At 41.9% G+C, this 23275-nt stretch overlaps 1 protein-coding gene across 2 annotated transcripts in view; it reads right to left on the reverse strand.

Annotated features, from left to right (window-relative positions):
- nadka (NAD kinase a) overlaps nucleotides 1-23275 on the reverse strand; it is a 281230-nt gene that overhangs the window by 116829 nt on the left and 141126 nt on the right. The window contains exons 5-6 of one of the 2 annotated variants that reach the window (XM_059503045.1): nucleotides 5124-5226; nucleotides 4498-4583 (exon numbers count right to left, since the gene is read on the reverse strand). In XM_059503045.1, the coding sequence (XP_059359028.1) occupies nucleotides 4498-4583; nucleotides 5124-5226 (189 nt within the window). Of the gene's footprint in view, nucleotides 1-4497; nucleotides 4584-5123; nucleotides 5230-23275 lie in introns of both variants that reach the window. The other variant, XM_059503044.1, reaches the window with a different exon arrangement.

The following is a 23275-nucleotide window of genomic DNA, read 5'->3' on the forward strand; positions in this document are numbered from 1 at the left end:
GTTTGGTGATTTTACATCCGAGTTAGTTCTGGCTGCAGATAAAGTTTTAATAGTTGGTGATTTTAATATCCATGTTGATAATGAAAACGATGCATTGGGATCAGCATTTATAGACATTCTGAACTCTATTGGTGTTAGACAACACGTTTCAGGACCTACTCATTGTCGAAATCATACTCTAGATTTAATACTGTCACATGGAATTGATGTTGATGGTGTTGAAATTATTCAGCCAAGTGATGATATCTCAGATCATTATTTAGTTCTTTGCAAAATTCATATAGCCAAAATTGTAAATTCTACTTCTTGTTACAAGTATGGAAGAACCATCACTTCTAACACAAAAGACTGCTTTTTAAGTTATCTTCCTGATGTATCCAAATTCCTTAGCATATCCAAAACCTCAGAACAACTTGATGATGTAACAGAAACTATGGACTCTCTCTTTTCTAGCACTTTAAATAAAGTTGCTCCTTTACGCTTAAGGAAGGTTAAGGAAAACAGTTTGACACCATGGTATAATGAGCATACTCGCACCCTAAAGAGAGCAGCCCGAAAAATGGAGCGCAGCTGGAGGAAAACAAAACTAGAGGTATTTCGTATTGCTTGGCGGGAAAGTAACATATCCTACAGAAAAGCATTAAAAACTGCTAGATCCGATTACTTTTCTTCTCTTTTAGAAGAAAACAAACATAACCCCAGGTATTTATTCAATACAGTGGCTAAATTAACGAAAAATAAAGCCTCAACAAGTGTTGACATTTCCCAACACCACAGCAGTAATGACTTTATGAACTACTTTACTTCTAAAATCGATACTATTAGAGATAAAATTGCAAACATTCAGCCGTCAGCTACAGTATCACATCAGACAGTGCACTATAGACCCCCTGAGGAACAGTTCCACTCATTCTCTACCATAGGAGAGGAAGAATTGTATAAACTTGTTAAATCATCTAAACCAACAACATGTATGTTAGACCCTATACCATCTAAGCTCCTGAAAGAGGTACTTCCAGAAGTCATAGATCCTCTTCTGACTATTATTAATTCCTCATTGTCATTAGGACCTGTCCCCAAAACCTTCAAACTGGCTGTTATTAAGCCTCTCATCAAAAAACCACAACTTGACCCCAAAGAACTAGTTAATTATAGACCAATCTCGAATCTCCCTTTTCTGTCCAAGATACTAGAAAAGGTGGTATCCACACAATTATATTCCTTCTTAGAGAAAAATGGTATATGTGAGGATTTCCAGTCAGGATTTAGACCGTATCATAGTACTGAGACTGCTCTTCTTAGAGTTACAAATGATCTGCTCTTATCATCTGATCGTGGGTGTATCTCTCTATTAGTTTTATTGGATCTTAGTGCTGCGTTTGACACAATTGACCACAACATTCTTTTGCATAGACTTGAATACTTTGTTGGCATCAGTGGAAGTGCATTAGCATGGTTTAAATCGTACTTATATGACCGCCATCAGTTCGTAGCAGTGAATGAAGATGTATCCTATCGATCACAAGTGCAGTATGGAGTACCTCAAGGCTCAGTACTAGGGCCGCTACTCTTCACGCTTTATATGTTACCCTTGGGAGATCATCAGGAAACATGGTGTTAGCTTTCACTGTTATGCTGATGATACTCAGCTCTATATTTCTTCGCAGCCCGGTGAAACACACCAATTTGAAAAACTAATGGATTGCATAGTCGATATAAAAAACTGGATGACGAGTAATTTCTTACTGCTAAATTCTGAAAAAACAGAGGTGTTAATTATAGGACCTAAAAACTCTGCTTGTAATAACCTAGAACACTGTCTAAGACTTGATGGTTGCTCTGTCAATTCTTCGTCATCAGTTAGGAACCTAGGTGTGCTACTTGATCGCAATCTTTCCTTAGAAAGCCACGTTTCTAGCGTTTGTAAAACTGCATTTTTCCATCTCAAAAATATATCTAAATTACGGCCTATGCTCTCAATGTCAAATGCAGAAATGTTAATCCATGCATTTATGACCTCAAGGTTAGATTATTGTAATGCTTTATTGGGTGGTTGTTCTGCACGGTTAGTAAACAAACTACAGCTAGTCCAAAATGCAGCAGCAAGAGTTCTTACTAGAACCAGGAAGTATGACCATTTTAGCCCGGCCCTGTCAACACTGCACTGGCTCCCTATCAAACATTGTATAGATTTAAAAAATTGCGTATTACTTATAAAGCCCTGAATGGTTTAGCACCCCAGTATTTGAATGAGCTCTTGTTACATTATAATCCTCCACGTCTGCTACGTTCTCAAAACTCAGGTAATTTGATAATACCTAGAATATCAAAATCAACTGCGGGTGGCAGATCCTTTTCCTATTTGAACTGAAGAAGAAGTGAAGAAGTGAAGTGACATTCAGCCAAGTATGGTGACCCATACTCAGAATTTGTGCTCTGCATTTAACCCATCCGATGTGCACACACACAGAGCAGTGAACACACACACACACACACACACTGTGAGCACACACCCGGAGCAGTGGGCAGCCATTTATGCTGCGGCGCCCGGGGAGCAGTTGGGGGTTCGATGCCTTGCTCAAGGGCACCTAAGTCGTGGTATTGAAGGTGGAGAGAGAACTGTACATGCACTCCCCCCACCCACAATTCCTGCCGGCCCGGGACTCAAACTCACAACCTTTCGATTGGGAGTCCGACTCTCTAACCATTAGGCCACGACTTCCCCTTTGGCGCCTAAACTCTGGAATAACCTACCTAACATTGTTCGGGAGGCAGACACACTCTTGCAGTATAAATCTAGATTAAAGACTCATCTCTTTAACCTGGCTTACACATAACACACTAATGTGCTTCTAATATCCAAATCCGTTAAAGAATTTTTAGGCTGCATTAATTAGGTAAACCAGAACCAGGAACACTTCCCATAACACCCGATGTACTTGCTTCACCCGGATCGAGTATCTATCCAGACCAGATGGTGGATTAGCACCTAAAAAGGACCTCTACAACCCTGAAAGACTGCGGAGACCAGGACAACTAGAGCCCCAGATACAGATCCCCTGTAAAGACCCAACCACCGGGACAAGGATCTGTTAGGACTACATTTTTTAGAGCATTTTGTGCCCCTAAGTATACTGGCCATTTGTGACTGTGTTATAGAAAGAGTAGCATGCTGAAATTCAGTGTAGCATATAACGATGGATTGAGGCTGCTGCTTAGGGTTCCACGATGGAGCAGTGCAAGCCAAATATTTGTTAGTCTTGGTGTGACAACCTGCTCTGCTGTGCTGCATAATTTGATGTACAAGTGTATATGTATGTTATCAGACTCTGCAAACAGTATAATTTCAACACTGACGAACTTCGTTCAGTCAGATTTTTCACCAACATGTGGAATCACTGGCATTTTAGTCTGTATGTGAGTATTTGATGTAATGGATTCTGTCTCTCTTTATAATTATTAGTTATTTTTCTTGCTGTATTGTATGTGTTTTCTGGACCATGATTAAATTATGATTAAATATGTTATAAAAAAAAATAATAATAAAAAACCCCGGTCCAAGAATGCACATAAATTAGGCCAAAAAAACTCAATGTGGGTGCTCTACCAGACAAAAATAAGAACAAAACATCAAAGAAGGCACACCGCAGCTCCAGAGATAGAGACGTATTTACTTATGTTCTCACCACAGGTGATGTTTCAAGCTAAAATCCTCTTCATCAGACAATGAATATACATGACAATAACCATATATAAACAAAACTAAATCACATGATCAAACACACACACACACACACAAAGAGGAGGGCAATCAACAAATAATGTAAGAAAAGGACAAATCACATAAAAATGATAATATGTTCTATGCTGCTGTTTTGACAGAGGGCAAAACAATAAATTTCTAGTTGATTCTAGTTTAACATGATTTATCTTTCAGATATTCTTCTTTAAATGTTTCAGCTGAATGCAACGTTGACCCAGACTTGGTTCTTCACCACAGAAAATGTGTACAGTAAAACAATTTATTCATGGAGCCGCAATGAAATCCCCATATCTCTGGAGATGAGCCATATATAGCCTTAATATACTAAAAGAAAAGGCTATTAAGCACTAAATATCCAGAGGGATATTTAGTAAAAAGAGTTATAGGCCTGAGTAGTTTTGTGTTTAGTTATATTGCGTTATACTCATACTTGATCAAACAAAAATCATTGTCAACACAACTACTTGCCAATATGCACGCAATTGTTTGTCAGTGATTCATTTATGACTCAAAGTTTTCTAGAACAGAAACAAGCTTTTTATTTTTTATAAAAAAAAATTATGTAATGTATAATGTAGCCTACTAATAAAGTGTAATAAATCAGTGTGAGTGTGAACAGGGTACAATAATAATATAATACAACACACTTTTTTTATGTTATTTCTATTTCTTTGATAGTGAACTTATATTTGAATTATTATGTCATTAAATCAGTATATAAATTATTTTCAAACCTGGAAGAGAGAAGAAGCATACAGCAAAGTCCCATCTCCTCCCAAACAAATGATGAAGTCGACACAATTGGAAATATCATCATAATCTGTGAAACATGTCAACAGGTTGCACATCAATTTTCCACAATTTTATCTTAACTGGTTAAGGTTTCTAATTCCTAATCAGTTTTTACAGGCACTGCAATAGCATGCACTAAACTCAAAGCACATGGAATAAACAAATTCACTGCATTCACTGTAACCTATGCCGTACTGAGTCACGGAAAACTGGATCACGAACTGATCGTGTGAACGAAGTGTTTTGAAATGAGCAGCGAAAACAGACTTGATGAAGCCTTATTGTGCTTTCGGTTTTAGTTCATTTGACAGATACAGTGCCAAAGCATAAATGGCCCAAAACACAACTTTAAAGACCTTTTATGTTAGTATAAAAAGTTTAACTATATAAAAAAAAATCTACACTTTTTGCCCGGAACACCTTTACATTGTCATGTGACCATGATAATTTTGAGACAGTTTTGCTGTCGCAATATCACGATATCGATAATATCGTTACATCCCTAATACACACATACCAACAGAAACTACATCAGGTATAATAAAGTACTTTTTGGATAATGCCTCACCTTCTCTAAAAGTGCAAATGTTGTTTTTGATGGAGACAAAGCTGTCTCTAGCAATGGCTGGATCTTCAATGACTGTCTTCTCCACGTATACAATCATATTTTTCTGCTGAAAGCCATTATAGCAGAGAACAAGAAAAATTTCTGAATGTCAATGTCAACAAAGAGCAAATATGAACAGAACTCAAAAAACATTATGATTTAAAGGGGTCATATGATGCAATTAAATTTTTTTCCTTTTTTCTTTGGAGGGTTACAAGTTCTTGGTGCATAAAGAAGATCTGTAAAGTTGCAAAGACTAAAGTCTCAAATCCAAAGAGATATTCTTTATAAAAGTTAAGACTTGTCCACACCCTCCTAAAACACCTCATTTAAACAAGACCCAATGTCTATGTCACTGTGTGGGAAGATTTGCAAAACACCGCCCAAATGTATACGCCAGGATTCCTCAAATCTTGCCCTGGAGGTCCAATGCGCTGTAGATTTTAGCTTCAACCCTGATTAAAGCCATCTGCCTTTTATTTTCAAATGATCCCAAAGACATTGATTGGCATAGATTAGCATGCTCAGGTGTGTTTGATTACGATTAGAGCTAAAGTCGGCAAGAAAGTGGATCTCGGGGTCCAGATTTGAGGATCCCTGGTATACGCAAAGAAAGAATGCGTAACTTTGATTCTTGCTGCAGTATTGTTGTTGCCGCAGCCACCATGTTGTGGAGATGATGTGTGTTTCTTTGTGAAAGCAAAACGTCTCTAGGTTATGTATGTAACCCTAGTTCCAACAACTAATAGTCTGCTTAGAAGCAGGAGAACCCCTCTTGGGGGGACCGTAGCATACAATCAATTGGTCTGTTTTTCTCCAGGGCAGGGCAGGGCAGCTCTGTGGACGTATGCGTCCAGTGCTCGAACTGGACACATACAATTTAGCTTCACTTGGTCGGGCTCTGCAGCACTACAAGTTGTGGTGTGACAGAGGGAACCTTGGGAATATATCCCGCTCGAGGGTATATGAACACTTTGGTCATGCCAGGTGCAAAATCAAGAGTAGGGGCCACTGAGAGGGCCTGCAGATCTCCTACTCTCCTCAGAGAGGTAATGGCCAAAAGAAAGGCGGTTTTAAGTATCAGATGTCTGTCTGAAATATCTTGAATAGGCTCAAACGGAGGTTTGCACAATGCCTCTAACACCACAACCAAGTCCCACGGGGGAATACGGGACCGTACTGGAGGTCTCAGCCTCAGCGCACCGCAGAGGAAACGTGTAACTAAGGGGTGTCTTCCCAAAGACTGACCATCGAGAAGGGCATGGTAGGTCGCAATGGCCGCCACATAGACCTTCAACGTCAAAGTCAAAGTCAAAGTCACCTTTATTTATATAGCGCTTTAAACAAAATACATTGCGTCAAAGCAACTGAACAACATTCATTAGGAAAACAGTGTCAAAAATGCAAAATGATAGTTAAAGGCAGTTCATCATTGAATTCAGTTATGTCATCTCTGTTCAGTTAAATAGTGTCTGTGCATTTATTTGCAATCTAGTCAACGATATCGCTGTAGATGAAGTGACCCTAACTAAGCAAGCCAGAGGTGACAGCGGCAAGGAACCGAAACTCCATCGGTGACAGAATGGAGAAAAAAACCTTGGGAGAAACCAGGCTCAGCTGGGGGGCCAGTTCTCCTCTGACCGGACGAAACCAGTAGTTCAATTCCAGGCTGCAGCAAAGTCAGATTGTGCAGAAGAATCATCTGTTTCCTGTGGTCTGGTCCTGGTGCTCCTCTGAGACAAGGTCTTTACAGGGGATCTGTATCTGGGGCTCTAGTTGTCCTGGTCTCCGCTGTCTTTCAGGGATGTAGAGGTCCTTTCTAGGTGCTGATCCACCATCTGGTCTGGAAACGTACTGGATCCGGGTGACTGCAGTGACCCTCTGATCTGGACACAGACTGGATCTGGTGGCCACGGTGACCTCAGAACAAGAGAGAAACAGACAAATATTAGCGTAGATGCCATTCTTCTAATAATGTAGCAAGTACATAGGGTGTTATGGGAAGTGTTTCCGGTTCCGGTTTACCTAATTAATGCAGCCTAATCCTTTAACGGATTTGGATATTAAAAGCATATTAGTATTCTATGTCTATGCCAGGTTAAAGAGGTCTTTAATCTAGATTTAAACTGCAAGAGTGTGTCTGCCTCCTGAACAATGTTAGGTAGGTTATTCCAGAGTTTAGGCGCCAAATAGGAAAAGGATCTGCCGCCCGCAGTTGATTTTGATATTCTAGGTATTATCAAATTGCCTGAGTTTTGAGAACGTAGCGGACGTATAGGATAATAATGTAAAAGGAGCTCATTCAAATACTGAGGTGCTAAACCATTCAGGGCTTTATAAGTAATAAGCAATATTTTAAAATCTATACGATGTTTTATAGGGAGCCAGTGCAGTGTTGACAGGACCGGGCTACAATGGTCATATTTCCTGGTTCTAGTAAGAACTCTTGCTGCTGCATTTTGGACTAGCTGTAGTTTGTTTACTAAGCGTGCAGAACAACCACCCAATAAAGCATTACAATAATCTAACCTTTAGGTCATAAATGCATGGATTAACATTTCTGCATTTGACGTTGAGAGCCTAGGCCGTAATTTAGATATATTTTTGAGATGGAAAAATGCAGTTTTACAAATGCTAGAAATGTCGCTTTCTAAGGAAAGATTGCGATCAAATAGCACACCTAGGTTCCTAACTGATGACGAAGAATTGACAGAGCAACCATCAAGTCTTAGACAGTGTTCTAGGTTATTACAAGCGGAGTTTTTAGGTCCTATAATTAACACCTCTGTTTTTTTCAGAATTTAGCAGTAACAAATTACTCGTCATCCAGTTTTTTATATCGACTATGCATTCCATTAGTTTTTCAAATTGGTGTGTTTCACCGGGTCGCGAATAAATATAGAGCTGAGTATCATCAGCATAACAGTGAAAGCTAACACCATGTTACCTGATGATATCTCCCAAGGGTAACATATAAAGCGTGAAGAGTAGCGGCCCTAGTACTGAGCCTTGAGGTATTCCATACTGCACTTGTGATCGATAGGATACATCTTCATTCACTGCTACGAACTGATGGTGGTCATATAAGTACGATTTAAACCATGCTAATGCACTTCCACTGATGCCAACAAAGTGTTCAAGTCTATGCAAAAGAATGTTGTGGTCAATTGTGTCAAACGCAGCACTGAGATCCAATAAAACTAATAGAGAGATACACCCACGATCAGATGATAAGAGCAGATCATTTGTAACTCTAAGGAGAGCAGTCTCAGTACTATGATACGGTCTAAATCCTGACTGGAAATCCTCACATATACAATTTTTCTCTAAGAAGGAATATAATTGTGAGGATACCACCTTTTCTAGTATCTTGGACAGAAAAGGGAGATTCGAGATTGGTCTATAATTAACTAATTCTTTGGGGTCAAGTTGTGGTTTTTTGATGAGAGGCTTAATAACAGCCAGTTTGAAGGTTTTGGGGACATATTCTAATGACAATGAGGAATTAATAATAGTCAGAAGAGGATCTATGACTTCTGGAAGCACCTCTTTTAGGAGCTTAGATGGTAGAGGGTATAACATACATGTTGTTGGTTTAGATGATTTAACAAGTTTATAGAATTCTTCCTCTCCTATGGTAGAGAATGAGTGGAACTGTTCCTCAGGGTGTCTATAGTGCACTGTCTGATGTGATACTGTAACTGACGGCTGAATGGTTGCAGTTTTATCTCTAATAGTATCGATTTTAGAAGTAAAGTAGTTCATAAAGTCATTACTGCTGTGGTGTTGGGAAATGTCAACACTTGTTGAGGCTTTATTTTTCGTTAATTTAGCCACTGTATTGAATAAATACCTGGGGTTATGTTTGTTTTCTTCTAAAAGAGAAGAAAAGTAATCGGATCTAGCAGTTTTTAATGCTTTTCTGTAGGATATGTTACTTTCCCGCCAAGCAATACGAAATACCTCTAGTTTTGTTTTCCTCCAGCTGCGCTCCATTTTTCAGGCTGCTCTCTTTAGGGTGTGGATATGCTCATTATACCATGGTGTCAAACTGTTTTCCTTAACCTTCCTTAAGCGTAAAGGAGCAACTTTATTTAAAGTGCTAGAAAAGAGAGAGTCCATAGTTTTTGTTACATCATCAAGTTGTTCTGAGGTTTTGGATATGCTAAGGAATTTGGAAATATAAGGAAGATAACTTAAAAAGCAGTCTTTTGTGGTAGAAGTGATGGTTCTTCCATACTTGTAACAAGAAGTAGAATTTACAAATTTTGGCTATATGAAGTTTGCACAGAACTAAATAATGATCTGAGATATCATCACTTGCCTGAATAATTTCAACACTATCAACATCAATTCCATGTGACAGTATTACATCTAGAGTATGATTTTGACAATGAGTAGGTCCTGAAACGTGTTGTCTAACACCAATAGAGTTCTGAATGTCTATAAATGCTGATCCCAATGCATCTTTTTCATTATCAACATGGATATTAAAATCACCAACTATTAAAACTTTATCTGCAGCCAGAACTAACTCGGATGTAAAATCACCAAACTTTTTAATAAAGTCTGTATGGTGCCCTGGTGGCCTGTATACAGTAGCCAGTACAAACATAACAGGGGATTTATCATTAACATTTGTTTCTCTGGATAATGTTAAATGAAGCACCATTACTTCAAACGAGTTATACTTAAAGCCTGCCCTCTGAGAAATCCTGAAAACGTTGTTATAAATTGAAGCAACACCTCCACCTTTGCCTTTTAGACGCGGCTCATGTTTATAACAGTGATCTTGGGGGGTGGACTCATTTAAAATAATGTAATCATCAGGATTTAGCCAGGTTTCTGTCAAACAGAGTACATCTATATTATGATCAGTGATCATATTATTTACAAAAAGTGTTTTCGTAGAAAGGGATCTGATATTCAATAAGCCAAGCTTTATCATTTGTTTATCCATATTGCTTCTGTTTTTTATTTGTTGAACCTCAATTAAATTGTTAATCTTAACTTGGTTTGGACATCACTTGTATTTTCTAGTTCGGGGAACAGACACAGTCTCTATAGTGTGATATCTAGGTGAAAAAGTCTCTATGTGCTGAGAATTAACTGACCTCTGTGACGGGAGGCAGCTAGCAGACGGTCGGTTTAGCCAGTCTGTCTGCTTCCTGACCTGGGCACCAGTTAGTCAAGTATAAACACTAAGACTATTTGCCATATTTCTAGAGAGAAGAGTGGCGCCACCCCAGGAGGAATGAAGAACATCTCTTTTAAAAAGGTCACGTCTGCCCCAAAAGCTCGTCCAATTGTCTATGAAACCTATGTTATTCTGTGGGCACGACTTAGACATCCAGCCATTGAGTGATGACAATCTGCTATGCATCTCATCACCACGGTAAGCATATACCAGAGCATATTACAGTGTCTGACATCGTGCTTGCAAGTTCACACACCTCTTTAATGTTATTTTTAGTGATCTCCGACTGGCGAAGTCGAACATCATTAGCGCTGGCATGAATAACAATCTTACTGTATTTACGTTTAGCATTAGCCAGCACTTTTAAATTTGCCAAGATGTCAGGCGCTCTGGCTCCCGGTAAACATTTGACTAAGGTGGCTGGTGTCTCTATATTCACGTTCCGTACAATAGAATCACCAATAACTAGAGCACTTTCATCAGGTTTCTCAGTGGGTGCATCACTGAGTGGGGAGAACCTGTTTAATGTTTTGATCGGAACAGAAGAGCGGTGTTTTGACCCACGACTACGCTGCCTCACCGTCACCCAGTTGCCTTGCTGCAGGGGCTCTGTTTCCGGAATCGAACAATGTACAGGAATCCCTGAGCTAGACGTATCCAAAGCCGTATCTAGAGCCCTAACATTCTTACTGTCCTCACTTAAAGTTTGGACATGTGTCTCTAATTCTGAAATCTTCTCTGTCAGCCTAACTATTTCCCTGCATTTATCACATGTGAATCCCTCATCAGCGACAGAGATAGATAAACTGTACATGTGGCAAGAGGTGCAAATAACAATAACAGGAGAAGCCATTACTCACCGTGCTTGATGAAATATTCTTACTGCGGCTGTTTGGTGAACTTGTGAAAAACTGGAGAGAGAGGAGAGGAGAAAAGAAAAACAGCGATAGGTTCCAATGAAAACGCTAATGACAAGCTAACGAGTGCTAACGCTTTGCAGGTGTACTGCATAAAAGTGAACGATCAAAGTTAATCTGATAAGATTGATTGATAATATCAGAAATATGGTGTGAATTAAGTTATATTTTACCACTTTAAAAAACAGGGAGTGATAGTAAGATAAAAATTCTAGAGAAAAAATAAAATAAAAACAGCTACACGGAGCTACTATTTGCTACAGAAGGCCAACAGGAAGTAGAGAAAACACTTTCCAACAGCCTGAAATGGGTCAACCCTGCAGAGAGTCTGGCCTGTAGGAACTCAAGAACTGTACCAACTGGGCAGTTTGCTGGGTCTAGCTGGCGGTCTCTGCACCATGAGGTGAAGAGTTTCCACCTCAGGGCGTACAGTTTCCTCGTTGAGGGAGCTCTGGATTGGAGGAGGGTCTCAACAACCTCAGTTGAGAGACCGGGTGCTAATAGTTGTGCCCCCTCAGGGGCCACACCCACAGCTTCCACAACTCCAGACGAGGGTGAATTATCGTGCCCTGCGCCTTTGAGAGTAGGTCTGTCCTGATCGGTATCTCCCATGGAGAGCCGTCGAGGAGCGAGACCAGGTCTGTGAACTATACTTGGCCCGGCCAGAACGGGGCTACTATTAACAGACGGACCCCGTCCTGGCGTACTCTCGCCAGAACTCCCGGGATCAGAGCAATAGGGGGAAAGGCGTACAGACGAAGTCTCGGCCAGGTCTGTACCATAGCGTCCAGTCCCAGACGAGCTGGATGAACTAGAGAGAACCAAAGGGGACATTGTGATGTCTCTTGAGTCGCAAAGTGGTCTACTTGAGCTCTGCCAAAAACTCTCCATATCTGCTTCACCACCTTGGGGTGAAGCTTCCATTCCCCGGGCCTCGGCCCCTGCCTCGACAGTATGTCTGCTCCCATATTTAGTTTCCCAGGAATTTATACTGCTCTTAACAAGAGGAGTTTGCTCTTTGCCCACTCATGATCATGACCGCACCCCAACCAGTGAGGGATGCATCCGTCGCTAGTATTACACTGCGACAAGGAGCTCCCAGCACCGGGCCCTGATTCAAGAACCAAGGTTTCTTCCACATGTCTAAGGCACGGAGGCAGTGCCGCGTGACCTTGATAGTTCGAAGTGGATTGCCCCTCTGGGAAAATCCCTTGGTCTTGAGCCACCACTGTAGGGGTCTCATGTACAGCAGGCCAAGAGGTATCATGTTGGACACAACTTCCATCAGACCCAACAATCTCTGAAATTGTTTCACAGTGAGTGACTGGCCTTCTTTGACTCTCTCGACTGAGATGAGGATTGACTCGATATGAGCAGGGGACAATCGTGCCTGCATCGCGGTCGAATCCCATACTTTGCCTAGATAGGTGGTTCTCTGAACTCTCTTCTTGGCATTCAGTCTTAAACCCAGCTCCCCCATATGTGCGAGAACGACATCTCGATGCCGAGCCACAACCTGCTCTGACTGAGCTAAAATCAGCCAATCGTCGATGTAGTTGAGAATGCGGATGCCCTGCATGTGCAGGGGGACCAGAGCCGCTTCTACACATTTTGTGAACGTGCGGGGTGAGAGTGCAAGGCCGAAGGTAAGTACTCGATATTGGTAAGCTTCGCCCCTGAAAGCGAACCTTAGAAACTTCCTGTTTTGTGGAAGGATGGATATGTGGAAGTATGCATCTTTGAGATCTATTGTGACAAACCAGTCCTCGGACCTGATCTGAGCTACAACATGCTTGATCGTGAGCATTTTTAGACCCGCAGATCTATGATTGGACGCAACCCCCCATCCTTCTTTGGAACTAAGAAATATCGGCTGTAAAACCTGGATTCCCTGTCTTGAGGAGGGACCAAATCGATGGCCTCCTTCTTTAATAGGGTATACACTTCCTGTTCCATAACCAGACCCTGCTTGGGGCCGACTATCATCGGAGTAACCCCGTTGAACATCACAGTGCAGAGCCGAACTGAATACGTTAGCCTTTTTCTACTGTGTGCAGGACCCATTGAGATACATTTGGCAGTAGTTTCCACACTGCTAAATAATCTACTAAGGGAATCAGTCTCTCGAGACTGACCTCTGGTGTAAGAGGCCCCCGCAGGGGCGGCAAGCGTCTCAGCCCCACTACGCGCACGGGCGGAAGATACTGAGAACGATGCTCGCTGGGGACCGCTGCGCCCTGGAACACTGGCAGGGTTGGCAGATCGGCCCCCAGAGTAAGCTGAGGCGAGACGGGCACTGTGTACTGCGGTGTACACCGCCCTCTGAAGCCCTGGGCTACTAGCATCAGGGCTTCTTGGCCGAGGACTTCCTGGCTTTAATAACTGCCCTTAAATCTTGTTTGGGCCTAGAAGAGCTCGGCTGAGACTCTCATTCCCGAAGTGTTGGAACACGAGAGGCGACGCTCTGTTTTTGGGCCTCGTGGTACGAGGAGCTAGGGTGCAGCTGGGGCACCTCCCGCCCAGATGCCCCGAGAGAGCGATGAGGGAGGAACTTATGGAAGGCCGGCGCTTGTTTGCGGGCCTCCTAAAACCTGTCGTCGACAGTGCTGACTGCGTCGCCGAACAGGCCAGAAGGCTGAATTGGGGCGTCCATAAGGCAAACCCTGTCCCGCTCTTTCATTTTAGACAGGGTCAGCCATAAGTGACTCTCGACGGCCACCAATGCTGCCATGGACCGCCCAATCGCTCATGTGGTCTCTTTGGTGGCGCGGAGGGAAAGATCAGCGGTCCTTCTCAGTTCAGATATATCATGGGACTTGATCTTCTCTCCCTCGTCTAGCTCTTTAAGCAGGTCAGCTTGGTTCGCCTGTAACACCGCCATGGTGTGCAGACACACACCAGCCTGACCTGCTGCCGCATACCCTTTGCCCACCAAAGCCGACGTTGTTCTAAGCGGCTTGGAGGGCAATGCCGGGACCTTCAGAGACAATGCAGCACCGGGGGACAGATAGCTTGCGAGCGTCTGTTCCACCTGAGGCATCGCTCTGTAGCCGTGCTCTCCCATCCCCACTACGTTGCCGTAGTAATCTGATGAGGGGATGTAGAGGCGGGCTGAGAATGGGTGTTTCCACGATCTAGCGATCTCTTCATGCAGATCGGGAAAGAACGGAAGGCCCCGGCTAGGAGGTGGTTGACTCGCCCTTGCTTCGCTGCGGTTCAGTTGTTTTCTCGGCGGGCCAATCGATGGTTAATTTGGCCACCGCGAGAGTCACCACCTCTAAGAGCTCCTCATACTGCGGTGAGTGGGGTGGCGAATCCCTATCGACAGATTCCACGTCAACCTCCTTGGAGGAAGATAGGCGGAGTGTCGATCCCTCTCCCTGGGTTGAAGGAACCGCAGATCGTGCTTCCGACTCCAGAGGTTGGGCGCCGGATCTCGTGGAAGTGGAAGGAGATAGGGACTCACCTCTCTCAATTCCCTCCGCCAAATCCACTTGCAAACCCCACAAGCGCAGCTGCTGTCCTCAGCAGAAGCGGGGCCGGCATCGCGGGGAACTCTGTCGAAGGCTCCCTCCTCAAAGAGCGAAGCAGCCGCACCGACATTCTCTCACAGTGCGGACAGTCGGCCCCCTCGAGAGCAGACTCAGCGTGCTTCGAACCCAGGCAGACCACGCACAGGCTGTGTGTATCCCCACTCGTTATATATCGCGGGCAGGGAGAAACACACAACCTGTAACGCGATCCGGATTCGGCCTTAACATGCTTAGATTTCGCCTTGCTCTTAGACATCACTTGGAGCTCTACTGGACAGACAACAGTAAATAAGACTCACAAGACAAACAAATGACATTCACACACAGAGCGCTTGCTGAAGATGCCAAGCTAACGCCAGCTGCGAGGCACATGCTTTTATAGCTTCCTGGTCGCTTACGTCACCCCGCCTGTGATGTCACGCTCTTCCATTGGACTGATTACACACGATATTCAGAGTCGCTAAGCGAGTTCCCCAAAGCGTTTTCGAAGCAGCTCGAGTTCCTGAAGAGGAACTACTTTGTTGCTGTGGATCACCGAATCGCCTTTCATGAAGCAAAGACCAGCCCGGGGTCGTCACATGTGGTTGACAAGCCTGCCGGCAGCTTCTTTGTCAAATCTGCTGGATGCACTGTTTTCAAATCCACCAGCTGTTCCTCACTCAAGCCCATAGTTTGTGACAATGTGAGATGCATTTTATGTAGGACTGTATCCTGAACCTGCAGAGTAGCCTACAATGGGTCTGTGTTCAATGGCTGATCTTTAAAGTGAGGCAGTTCCAATTTTGCAAGGACAGTCTGGCACTTCTAACTCAGATTGAAAATTATTTTTTTATATTTAAAAAATTTGCAACTGATAATTCAAACGCAAGTTTTAAGCAGTGTAGAGTTGCGCTTGTTGTTTGACATTTCTTCGATCACAAATGCAGACATGGTTTTATGTTTACACAGCACGATACACAACGCAACACATAAAAACAAAGTATAAGTTATTATTATAAGTAATTATGTTCCCACTAGTGCATACCCGTGTTCAACATGTCACTTCCTATTGCCAGAAGGTGGTGCTATAACTATATCCTAATATGGGTGTGTAGATGTCTTCAGGCCAGGACTCTAATCATACTTGTGAAGTCTGGGGCAGATTGGACATTGTATGCATGAGTTACAGTAATGTTCTGTTTCACTTCATTTATAGCATGTTTTAGCTAAGTGCTGTTAGCATGTTTTAGTATGGTTTTTAGCATGTTGTCAGTGTATTTAACACTTGGTGACATTTTTTAATATGTTCCTAGGAGTCCATAACAGTGTTAACCATGTCACTTCCTGTTACCAGCAAGTGGTGCTATGACTATAACTGAATTTGGGCATGGGTGTTTATTCAGGACATAACACCTATTAAACCGGTGAAGTTTGGGGCAGATCGGATATTGCTTGCCTGAGTTACAGCAACTTCCTGTTTCATATCAGATGTAAATTGCAAATGTGCAAAGTTTTGTTAGTTTTGGAGCATGTTTAGGCCCTCAAATATGTTATTCACTTTGGAGAAGAAGAAGAAGAAGAAGAAGAAGAAGAAGCGGAAGAATAATAATAAGAAACAAAGCAATTCCAATAGGGTCCTCTCAGTGCAGTGCTTGGTCCCTAAATACAGATGTGGCCTTGAAGAATGTGCATGCTACTCATACAATTCATCAAGTGTGGACACACAGCACCCTGCAGGCATGCTTTTATGGTGCGTTCACACCAGACGTGTGACGTGATAACAACGTAGCGAGCGGAGGGAAAATCCGAAACAACAATGGAGGACAAAGTCAACATTGCTGTATGTGGATACATGCGGAGCTGTATGATACTTATTCATACTTTTACAGAAACAGGAATAAAAAGGATTTTGCTTGTATATATAACATATCAATAGATTAATTTAAAGGGTAACTAAACCCCTGGTCAGAGCCTGACTCCACCCACTGACAATATTTGAAAAATGCTGAAAAGTGGCCAGAGCACAGCGGAGATAGAGGGGACGAACCGAGGGCGGGCTGAGCAGGTGGGTGAGTCGCTAAAATGGAGAGTGATTGTAGTGATGCAAGTAGCTTTGCAACAGAGCGTTCATTTGAAGTAGAGGACTTTTCTCCCCCACCTTCACCTGAAGTGGAGGATGTCGAGGTGTCTGTTGCCTGAGCCATATCAATTCGAGACGTTGGCTCAAACTGCGGTCTTAACTCCCGCACCACGTCGCTTTACAGCACGAGCTGTGTGGAAAAGCCCATTTCTACCTCCATTTCTACCTCCATTTCGGTTCCGGAAACAGAGCCCCAGCAGCAGGGCAACTGGGTGACGGTGAGGCAGTGTAGTCGTGGGTCAAAACACCGCTCTTCTGTTACGATCAAAACATTAAACAGGTTCTCCCCACTCAGTGATGCACCCACTGAGAAACCTGATGAAAGTGCTCTAGTTATTGGTGATTCTATTGTACGGAACGTGAATATAGAGACACCAGCCACCATAGTCAAATGTTTACCGGGAGCCAGAGCGCCTGACATCTTGGCAAATTTAAAAGTGCTGGCTAATGCTAAACGTAAATACAGTAAGATTGTTATTCATGCCGGCGCTAATGATGTTCGACTTCGCCAGTCGGAGATCACTAAAAATAACATTAAAGAGGTGTGTGAACTTGCAAGCACGATGTCAGACACTGTAATATGCTCTGGTCCCCTCCCTGCTTACCGTGGTGATGAGATGCATAGCAGATTGTCATCACTCAATGGGTGGATGTCTAAGTGGTGCCCACAGAATAACATAGGTTTCATAGACAATTGGAAGAGCTTTTGGGGCAGACCTGACCTGTTTAAAAGAGATGGTCTTCATCCCTCCTGGGGTGGCGCCACTCTTCTCTCTAGAAATATGGCAAATAGTCTTAGTGTTTATACTTGACTAACTGGGGCCCAGGTCAGGAAGCAGACAGACTGGCTAAACCGACCGTCTGCTAGCTGCCTCCCGTCACAGAGGTCAATTAATTCTCAGCACATAGAGACTCTTTCACCTAGATATCACACTATAGAGACTGTGTCTGTTCCCCGAACTAGAAAATACAAAAAACGTCCAAACCAAGTTAAGATTAACAATTTAATTGAGGTTCAACAAATAAAAAACAGAAGCAATATGGATAAACAAATGATAAAGCTTGGCTTATTGAATATCAGATCCCTTTCTACGAAAACACTTTTTGTAAATAATATGATCACTGATCATAATATAGATGTACTCTGTTTGACAGAAACCTGGCTAAAACCTGATGATTACATTATTTTAAATGAGTCCACCCCCCAAGATTACTGTTATAAACATGAGCCACGTCTAAAAGGCAAAGGTGGAGGTGTTGCTTCAATTTATAACAACGTTTTCAGGATTTCTCAGAGGGCAGGCTTCAAGTATAACTCGTTTGAAGTAATGGTACTTCATATAACATTATCCAGAGAAACAAATGTTAATGATAAATCCCCTGTTATGTTTGTACTGGCTACTGTATACAGGCCACCAGGGCACCATACAGACTTTATTAAAGAGTTTGGTGATTTTACATCCGAGTTAGTTCTGGCTGCAGATAAAGTTTTAATAGTTGGTGATTTTAATATCCATGTTGATAATGAAAACGATGCATTGGGATCAGCATTTATAGACATTCTGAACTCTATTGGTGTTAGACAACACGTTTCAGGACCTACTCATTGTCGAAATCATACTCTAGATTTAATACTGTCACATGGAATTGATGTTGATGGTGTTGAAATTATTCAGCCAAGTGATGATATCTCAGATCATTATTTAGTTCTTTGCAAAATTCATATAGCCAAAATTGTAAATTCTACTTCTTGTTACAAGTATGGAAGAACCATCACTTCTAACACAAAAGACTGCTTTTTAAGTTATCTTCCTGATGTAACCAAATTCCTTAGCATATCCAAAACCTCAGAACAACTTGATGATGTAACAGAAACTATGGACTCTCTCTTTTCTAGCACTTTAAATAAAGTTGCTCCTTTACGCTTAAGGAAGGTTAAGGAAAAGAGTTTGACACCATGGTATAATGAGCATACTCGCACCCTAAAGAGAGCAGCCCGAAAAATGGAGCGCAGCTGGAGGAAAACAAAACTAGAGGTATTTCGTATTGCTTGGCGGGAAAGTAACATATCCTACAGAAAAGCATTAAAAACTGCAAGATCCGATTACTTTTCTTCTCTTTTAGAAGAAAACAAACATAACCCCAGGTATTTATTCAATACAGTGGCTAAATTAACAAAAAATAAAGCCTCAACAAGTGTTGACATTTCCCAACACCACAGCAGTAATGACTTTATGAACTACTTTACTTCTAAAATCGATACTATTAGAGATAAAATTGCAACCATTCAGCCGTCAGCTGCAGTATCACATCAGACAGTGCACTATAGACCCCCTGAGGAACAGTTCCACTCATTCTCTACTATAGGAGAGGAAGAATTGTATAAACTTGTTAAATCATCTAAACCAACAACATGTATGTTAGACCCTATACCATCTAAGCTCCTGAAAGAGGTGCTTCCAGAAGTCATAGATCCTCTTCTGACTATTATTAATTCCTCATTGTCATTAGGACATGTCCCCAAAACCTTCAAACTGGCTGTTATTAAGCCTCTCATCAAAAAACCACAACTTGACCCCAAAGAACTAGTTAATTATAGACCAATCTCAAATCTCCCTTTTCTGTCCAAGATACTAGAAAAGGTGGTATCCACACAATTATATTCCTTCTTAGAGAAAAATGGTATATGTGAGGATTTCCAGTCAGGATTTAGACCGTATCATAGTACTGAGACTGCTCTTCTTAGAGTTACAAATGATCTGCTCTTATCATCTGATCGTGGGTGTATCTCTCTATTAGTTTTATTGGATCTTAGTGCTGCGTTTGACACAATTGACCACAACATTCTTTTGCATAGACTTGAATACTTTGTTGGCATCAGTGGAAGTGCATTAGCATGGTTTAAATCTTACTTATATGACCGCCATCAGTTCGTAGCAGTGAATGAAGATGTATCCTATCGATCACAAATGCAGTATGGAGTACCTCAAGGCTCAGTACTAGGGCCGCTACTCTTCACGCTTTATATGTTACCCTTGGGAGATATCATCAGGAAACATGGTGTTAGCTTTCACTGTTATGCTGATGATACTCAGCTCTATATTTCTTCGCAGCCCGGTGAAACAGACCAATTTGAAAAACTAATGGATTGCATAGTCGATAAAAACTGGATGACGAGTAATTTCTTACTGCTAAATTCTGAAAAAACAGAGGTGTTAATTATAGGACCTAAAAACTTTGCTTGTAATAACCTAGAACACTGCCTAAGACTTGATGGTTGCTCTGTCAATTCTTTGTCATCAGTTAGGAACCTAGGTGTGCTACTTGATCGCAATCTTTCCTTAGAAAGCCACATTTCTAGCATTTGTAAAACTGCATTTTTCTATCTCAAAAATATATCTAAATTACGGCCTATGCTCTCAATGTCAAATGCAGAAATGTTAATCCATGCATTTATGACCGCAAGGTTAGATTATTGTAATGCTTTATTGGGTCGTTGTTCTGCACGCTTGGTAAACAAACTACAGCTAGTCCAAAATGCAGCAGCAAGAGTTCTTACTAGAACCAGGAAGTATGACCATATTAGCCCGGTCCTGTCAACACTGCACTGGCTCCCTATCAAGCATCGCGTAGATTTTAAAATATTGCTTATTACTTATAAAGCCCTGAATGGTTTAGCACCTCAGTATTTGAATGAGCTCCTTTTACATTATAATCCTCTACGTCCGCTACGTTCTCAAAACTCAGGCAATTTGATAATACCTAGAATATCAAAATCAACTGCAGGCGGCAGATCCTTTTCCTATTTGGCGCCCAAACTCTGGAATAACCTACCTAACATTGTTCGGGAGGCAGACACACTCTTGCAGTTTAAATCTAGATTAAAGACCCATCTCTTTAACCTGGCATACACATAACATACTAATATGCTTTTATTATCCAAATCCGTTAAAGGATTTTTAGGCTGCATTAATTAGGTAAACCGGAACCGGAAACACTTCCCATAACAACCTATGTACTTGCTACATCATTAGAAGAATGGCATCTACGCTAATATTTGTCTGTTTCTCTCTTGTTCCGAGGTCACCATGGCCACCAGATCCAGTCTGTGTCCAGATCAGAGGGTCACTGCAGTCACCCGGATCCAGTACATATCCAGACCAGATGGTGGATCAGCACCTAGAAAGGACCTCTACATCCCTGAAAGACAGCGGAGACCAGGACAACTAGAGCCCCAGATACAGATCCCCTGTAAAGACCTTGTCTCAGAGGAGCACCAGGACAAGACCACAGGAAGCAGATGATTCTTCTGCACAATCTGACTTTGCTGCAGCCTGGAATTGAACTACTGGTTTCGTCTGGTCAGAGGAGAACTGGCCCCCCAACTGAGCCTGGTTTCTCCCAAGGTTTTTTTCTCCATTCTGTCACCGATGGAGTTTCGGTTCCTTGCCGCTGTTGCCTCTGGCTTGCTTAGTTGGGGACACTTCATCTACAGCGATATCGTTGACTTGATTGCAAATAAATGCACAGACACTATTTAACTGAACAGAGATGACATAACTGAATCCAATGATGAACTGCCTTTAACTATCATTTTTGCATTATTGACACTGTTTTCCTAATGAATGTTGTTCAGTTGCTTTGACGCAATGTATTTTGTTTAAAGCGCTATATAAATAAAGGTGACATTGCGTTGGAGAAGCAATCCCGCATAAAATGCAGTTTGCACACTCCAGCTCTAGGCGGGAACTCGCGGTCTTTCAGGCCAAGTGCATGCAACCACTGGCGCCTAATTTTAAAGTCTGCTTGAAACCTATGTAGTCCTGCAGTGCTGTAGCAACCACCAACACTACACATACGTACCATCCTGACCACTGTACTAAATACAGATAAATCTACGCCAGCTTGAAGCTATTCTAACTGATGCAATACTATGCTACTAACTAACTATTCTTCTAACAATACTAATGTTACACTAACAACTATGCTAATTAAGTACATAGGCTACACGAAATAATCTAAATAATTATATAAATGCTATGCTAAATAGATGCTATAACTGTCTATCCTGGTCGTTTTCAATACTCACAATTCCAACTCCTGACTCACTACAGTAATTTTGACAGAACAAGATGGTTTTATACTGCCAAGGGCGTGGTAGCTCGTACCAAGGGGCGTGGTGAGCTGGAAACTGCTTACGTCACCTGCCACCGCTTATGTCACTTGCCACCGCAACATCCAATAGGAAAAATCTACTGCAGTAGCCACCGTTCAACCTGAAGAGGGTAGCACTCGTTTTTACACCGTATATTGTAGAATTAAAACACTTTATACTCAAATGTCAAAAAAGTTACTCTAATCAATGAACAGCACTAATAAAGCCCCATTCTTACAGATCATTAACTAAAAAAAGTTGGTTAAGGGTTTAGTTACTCTTTAATAAAGACCAAAGATTAGATTTACCCCAAACTAATTATATTTTATCTTGAACCACTAAAGAGCCAGCAGCAAATGTCAAAGGACTAGCCGAGTTGAGAGTGCTCTAGGCGGATACATGATCACTGAGCTCCCACTGATCGCATGGAGCTAGTCTCCAAAAATAGGCGATACACATTTTTAAATAGACGCTGTCTGTTGTGAAGTTAATTTCCGCCGTCGGTGTATGAATGAGTTCTGTGAATGGGTGAATGTGAGGCACTTTGTAAAGTGCTTTGGATGGCCATGGGTCTGTTGAAAGCGCTATATAAATGCAGTCCATTTACCATTTAATTTCACACGCGAATGAAGCAAATACACTCAAAATGTTCAATCGTCCAACTATCTGGTGTCTGGTGTAAATGCACAGTTAGAATTAAAGGTTGTGAATTTAAATTCAACCCAGTCACATGTGTAACTTATTCGCACCAGGGGCCTCATGTATCAACACTGCGTACGCACAAAAACACGGCGTATGCCAGCTTTCACGTTCACGGTCAGATGTACTAACAGTGAAATTAACGTAAGAATGTGCGTTCCTCCACGTAAACTTCATGCCTGGCGTACGTACATTTGTCGTGATTTTTGTCCGTTGGCGACTCATAGAGGCAATAAAGTGAAGTGGCAAACATTACACTACGAATTGTTCTATCGCAGCACCAGCTGTCAGATTGCTTATAATTTGTAATTGATAAATTATTTGACATATTATTGTCACACGAGTCTTATTAAAATATTCTATTAATTATGCAATTAAGTAACATATATAAAGCATGTGCAAATTGATAGCCTACAACCCGTCTAGCAATGGCAGTGTTGGCTTTATTAGAGGACATTTTCAATGGACGAATCCGGAGAGAACGAGTTTTTAG

Source organism: Carassius carassius, chromosome 21 (assembly GCF_963082965.1).
Source record: "Carassius carassius chromosome 21, fCarCar2.1, whole genome shotgun sequence".
Classification (NCBI taxonomy): domain Eukaryota; kingdom Metazoa; phylum Chordata; class Actinopteri; order Cypriniformes; family Cyprinidae; genus Carassius; species Carassius carassius.